At 40.7% G+C, this 5,694-nt stretch overlaps 1 protein-coding gene across 1 annotated transcript; it reads right to left on the bottom strand.

The window, feature by feature from the left end:
* Window positions 1-3,375: 3,375 nt before the first annotated feature.
* On the bottom strand, window positions 3,376-4,387 carry LOC113621336 (zinc finger protein 607-like). Its single transcript, XM_027108260.1, has one exon. The coding sequence runs from the start codon at window positions 4,169-4,171 to the stop codon at window positions 3,503-3,505; it is 669 nt and encodes a 222-aa protein (XP_026964061.1). The 5' UTR covers window positions 4,172-4,387; the 3' UTR covers window positions 3,376-3,502.
* Between the last annotated feature and the right edge of the window lie 1,307 nt (window positions 4,388-5,694).

Genomic DNA, 5,694 nt, shown 5'->3' with positions numbered 1-5,694 from the left:
TAGGTGAAATACATGCTTATAATCATTTGAGCCTAGAGCTCAAATGATTTTAATATAGACAGAACTTTTCGGGAATTCAACCACTGTGGAAATCGAGGGAAAATTAAACTTCGTTTTATTTGGAAATTTGTCAAGAAATGTGTATCATTTTGGAAAACAATATTGCCAATGGCAGTGCCACCATGATATTCAAGTCACCAATAGGCATACATATATCACTTTACAACTAAAGTGAATCTACACATGGTGAGTGAGCACTTGATTACTTCTTTGTGTCTTCTAGTACGGTGGAATCTGAGCATTTATATGTATATTAAAATACTTAAAACTTTACACCCAAACTACTATTCTTCTTTATATCACATTTATGGCCTTGGGTTGATTTTGGTTGAAATAGTGCAGAATCATGTGCAATTGTCTACGAATTTCATTCCAATGAAGTAAAGGAGACATTACAAAATATTTTTTCTAAAAGGGGGCATTCAGTCTGATGGAATTAAAAATTACTGTAGCATAAAACTTGTTTTTCTCATTTAACAATAAGGTATAGAAATTTTTGCATATGTAGCATGCAAGTTCCATAGTTTAAATATTTACTATTAATGGACATATAGGATATTTCTAATTTGGTGCTGTTAGAAACAATGAATGTAATGAAATCGTCCCACGTTGTTGTGCACACGTGCAAGTATTTCTTAGGAATGGATATTGAGAAGTGAAGCTGCTAAATCAAGAGTAGAAATATTTTGGGCTTCCCTGGTGGCGCACTGGTTGAGAGTCCGCCTGCCGATGCAGGGGACACGGGTTCGTGCCCCGGTCCGGGAAGATCCCACATGCCGCAGAGCGGCTGGGCCCGTGAGCCATGGCCGCTGAGCTTGCGCGTCCGGAGCATGTGCTCCGCAACGGGAGAGGCCACAACAGTGAGAGGCCCGCGTACCGCAAAACAACAAAAACAAAAACAAAACAAAACAAAAGAGTAGAAATATTTTAACTTTTAAAAGGTACTTGGGGAATGCCTTGGCAGTCCAGGGGTTAGAACTTGGTGCTTTCACTGATGAGGGCCTGGGTTCAATTCCTGGTCAGGGAACTAAGATCCCACAAGCTGCACGGTGCAGCCAAAAAAAAAAAAAAAAGGTACTGCCAAATTTCTTTCTAAAAAGGGATACCATTGGGACACTGAGACTGACATATATACACTAATATGTATAAAATAGATAACTAATAAGAAGCTGTTGTATAAATAAATAAATTAATTAAATTAAAAAAAAGAATAATTAATTAACAGTAAATAAAAAGGCATACCAAGTTATGCTCCCACCAATAGTGTATAAAAAATAATCTTTTCCCCACATTCTTCCCAACACTTGAGTTTTTCGGTCTTTTCTTAAATTTTATATTGGAGTATAGTTGACTTACAATCCAGAATATATTTTTTAAAAATCCTTATACAACTTAATAGAAAAGCAAACGAACAATCCAATTAAAAAATGGGGGGCTTCCCTGGTGGCGCCATGGTTGAGAGTCCGCCTGCCAATGCAGGGGACGCAGGTTCATGCCCCGGTCCAGGAAGATCCCACATGCCACGGAGCGGCTGGGCCCGTGAGCCATGGCCGCTGAGCCTGCGCGTCCGGAGCCTGTGCTCCGCAACAGGAGAGGCCACAACAGTGAGAGGCCTGTGTACCGCAAAAAAAAAAAAAAAAAAAAAATGGGGAGAGGCTCCGAATAGACATTTTTCCAAAGAAGACATACAAATGGCCAACAGGCACAGGAAAAGGTGCCCAACATCACCAGTCATCAGGGAAATGCAAATCAGAACCACAATAAAATATCACCTCACACCTGTAAGAATGGCCACTACCAAAAAGACAAGAAATAACAAGTGTTGGCAAGGACGTAGAGAAAAGGGAACCCTTATGTACTGCTGGAGGGAATGCAAAGTAGTGCAGCCACTACGGAAAACAGCATGGAGGTTCCTCAAAAAATCAAAGCTAGAACTACCATATAACCCAGCAGATCCACTTCCTGGCCTTCATCCTGTCAAATACAAATTGGCACTTGCCATCTACCTCTACAAGGATTAAATAATGTGCTGCTGCATCTGCTGACTTTCAACACCCCCTGAAAGGAGTTCAGGGTGGAGAGCAGACATGAGGTTCTCTGTGCTCTGGGAAAACTGGCAGAACAGGTCTTCAGATAGTTAGGTATTTTCAGGAGCTGATTTTATGAGCCCAATTCTTATATCTCCTCATATCTAGTAAAGCACTAAAATCCTTCAGGGTGATGTCTGTTCCTCGTGACTAGCAGTAACCTTCTGCAAAAAAAATATGTACTTGATTGCATGTACTCCCCCTTCACCAAAATCACATATATACTGACCTCTCCCACTACCTCTTTGGAGCAGTTTCTCAGAGCTATCTGAAATGCTGTCTCCCAGGCTATAGTCCTCATTTTGCCCCAAATAAAATTTAACTCACAACTCTCATGTTGTACATTTTTTCTTAAGTCAACAATCCAAAAGAAACAAAATCACTATCTTGAAAATATATCTGGGGCTTCCCTGGTGGCGCAGTGGTTGAGAATCCACCTGCCAATGCAGGTGACACGGGTTCGAGCCCTGATCTGGGAAGATCCCACATGCCACGGAGCAACTAAGCCCATACGCCACAACTACTGAGCCTGTGCTCTAGAGCCGACGAGCCACAACTACTGAGCCCGCGTGCCACAACTATTAAGCTCATGTGCCTAGAGCCCGTGCTCCACAACAAGAGAAGCCACCACAATGAGAAGCCCGCGCACCACAATAAAGAGTAGCCCCCGCTCGCCGCAATTAGAGAAAGCCCGTGCGCAGCAACGAAGACCCAACACAGACAAAAATAAATAAATAAAATAAATAAATTTATTAAAAATAAAAATAAAAGAAAATATATCTGCACCCCAGTGTTCAATGCAGCGCCATCTGCAATAGCCAAGACAAGGAAACAACAAGAGTTCATCACGAGATGAATGGATTTTTTTTAAAATGTGGCACATATACAATCAAACACTAGTTGTAAAAAGAAGGAAATCCTGCCATTTGAGACAACATGGATGGATCTCGAGGGCATCACACTAAGTGAAGTCAGGCAGAGAAAGACAAATACCAATACTGTATGATCTCATAGGTGAAATTTTTTTAAAAAATCAAAAACAAAAAAATGAAACTGAAGCCATAGATACAGAGAACAGATTGATGGTCGCCAGAGGCAGTGGGTGAAATGGGTGAAGGTGGTCAAAAGCTACAAATTTCCAATTATAAAATAAATAAGTCACGGGTGTGTAATGTACAGCATGGTGAGTATAGTTAATAATACTGTATCACATACTTGAAAGTTGCTAAGAGAGACCTTTTTTTTTTTTTTTTTAACCAGTCATCTTTTCTTGGGTGTTAATTCTGCATCAGGATATGAAAGGATTCAGGGGTGCCGGGCAAAAGTCATAGTCAGGAATGCAGAGTGTGCCCTCTTCAGAGGTACTCACTTGGCTGCTCATGTTTAAGTTCCTTGTAAGAACTGCAGTAGCTGAAAAGCACGTAAGCTGCCAGCAACATAGAAAGCCCTACAATGCTCCCTTTCTTCATGTTGAAATACTTGTAATACCAGTAATAACCTCTTTGAAACGCTCCAGCAGTTCCTTTAAGGATGAAATCCCACATTAGTATCCAGCTTGCCAGCTCCCTTAGTTTGACATTCAGGAGCTTCTTCTTCAGTGGTACAACTGATTCCATCTTGGAGTCCTGGCTGTCTGCCCCAATATCAACTTTTCCATGTTGAACAAAGTCTGAGGCATCATCTTCATAGGGTTTCTCACCACTATGAATTCTCTGATGCAGAAGAAGAGATGAATGTTTTCCAGGTATAAACGTTTTGCTATCACTGATTATTTTATAACTTGAATCCAAATCTGTACTCCAGTTTCTTGTTTCTTCCCTCACAACCATCCAGGGTTCTTTTCCTTGCTCCAATAACACAATTATGTCTGGCTTAGAAATGGAATGGCCCAGTGAGACCAAGTTACTATAGTTCTCCATCATCACACTGCAGTACAACTTCTTCTGAACAAGGTCGAGAAATTCCCACTCATGCTGAAAGAACGCTATGGCCACATACTTGAATGTTATTGGTCCATGGGCCATGATTTTAGACCTGCAAGAGCTGATCAGTCCTCAGGGTTCCTTTACCAGAAAAACAGAGTCCAGAAAACCCAGACCATCCCTTGCCAGCTTGGGGCTACCTCTGCACAGTCATTTCGCAGCAACCTATGCTAGTTTCTCGCTTGGATGGATGCCACTTACAGGCAGCTCCCAACAAGGAACATAGAAAAAGGCCCGAGGTGGAAGTCACCTTGTCAATTGTCTCAATCATTTTCTTTTTTTAGTATTTATTTATTTATTTGGCTGTGCCAGGTCTTAGTTTTGGCATGCAGGATCTTTAGTTGTGGCATACGGGATCTTTTTAGTTGTGGCATGTGGGATCTTTAGTTGTGGCATGCGGGATCTAGTTCCCTGACCAGGGATCGAACCCAGGCCCCCTGCCTTGGGAGCGCGCAGTCTTAGCTGCTGGACCACCAGAGAAGTCCCTGTCTCAATCTTTTTAATGTTTGTAAATCTTTAGAGATAAAAATTCTCATTTCAAGTTACATTTAGCTAACACTAATCAGGTTGAACAAACATCTTTTCAAATGATTCTTGGTCATGCTATTGCCTCAGTTAATTGAGAATTCACATGTTTTGTCCATTTTTTATTTGGGGTTGATTTGCAGAAGTACATATATTCTGACTACAAACTATTTGTTTGTTTAATATATATGTTGGAAATCAGTTTCTCCTAGTCTCTTGCCTATCTTTTAACTTTGGTCATATAGAAGTTTCAAATTTTGTTATAGTCAAATTTATCACTGGTTTCCTTTATTTCTTCATTGTTTTTGGTCTTCTTATAGAAGGCTTCCCCTACCTCTAGATATCATTTTCAATGGCTGCATAATATTTCATTGTATGGATATACCATAACTTGTGAAATTCTCTCTCACTACTGAAAATTTAAGTTGTCCCATCCATTCACTAATATAAATAATGCTATGAAAAACAACAAAGTGTTCAAGTTGATATTTTTAAATATATATCTTAGTTCCTAGCAAAATGAGCATAATAAATGTTTCTTGAATGAGGGAGGGGAAAATGCAGGACATTTTTTCCACACTCACTCAAGGCATGTTAAAAAAAATGCAGCCCAATGTACACCAAATTATTGGAGAATTAGCTCTACAATTCTACTTCTTCTTTAGCCCATCTAATCAAGAGTTGACTCTGCCTCTAAAATCTAGGCATGGAAGTAAAGCTTCATCTTCCCTCTAAGGTTGCCTTTCCAAAGGGTGTGACAGCTATCTGAGACAGGCCTTTAACCACATACCTGAGTCATCCTTGTTATTGTGACTTCAGTTTTAGGGTGCCCTTTGCTTGGTGAGTCTTCAATGTTTACTTCTTAGAAGGTGGTAAATGAGCCTGAGAAGATGAGGTAGATGGAAGAGAAGCCTCCGGCTGGGCTGCCACAGATTTGTGAGAGGCAGCTCTATTTCCAGCAGGTGGAGCTTCATATGCTGGAGGTGGGGCTTCATTTCCAGCTGGTGGGACTCCATACCCTGCAGGGAGGGCTTCATATG

This window comes from Aethalodelphis obliquidens, unplaced genomic scaffold (genome assembly GCF_003676395.1).
Source record: "Aethalodelphis obliquidens isolate GAN/ISIS:26980383/991018 unplaced genomic scaffold, ASM367639v1 scaffold8, whole genome shotgun sequence".
Classification (NCBI taxonomy): Eukaryota; Metazoa; Chordata; class Mammalia; order Artiodactyla; family Delphinidae; genus Aethalodelphis; species Aethalodelphis obliquidens.
Note: the sequence above shows the minus strand (reverse complement) of the source record. Positions and strands in the feature narration are given on the sequence as shown.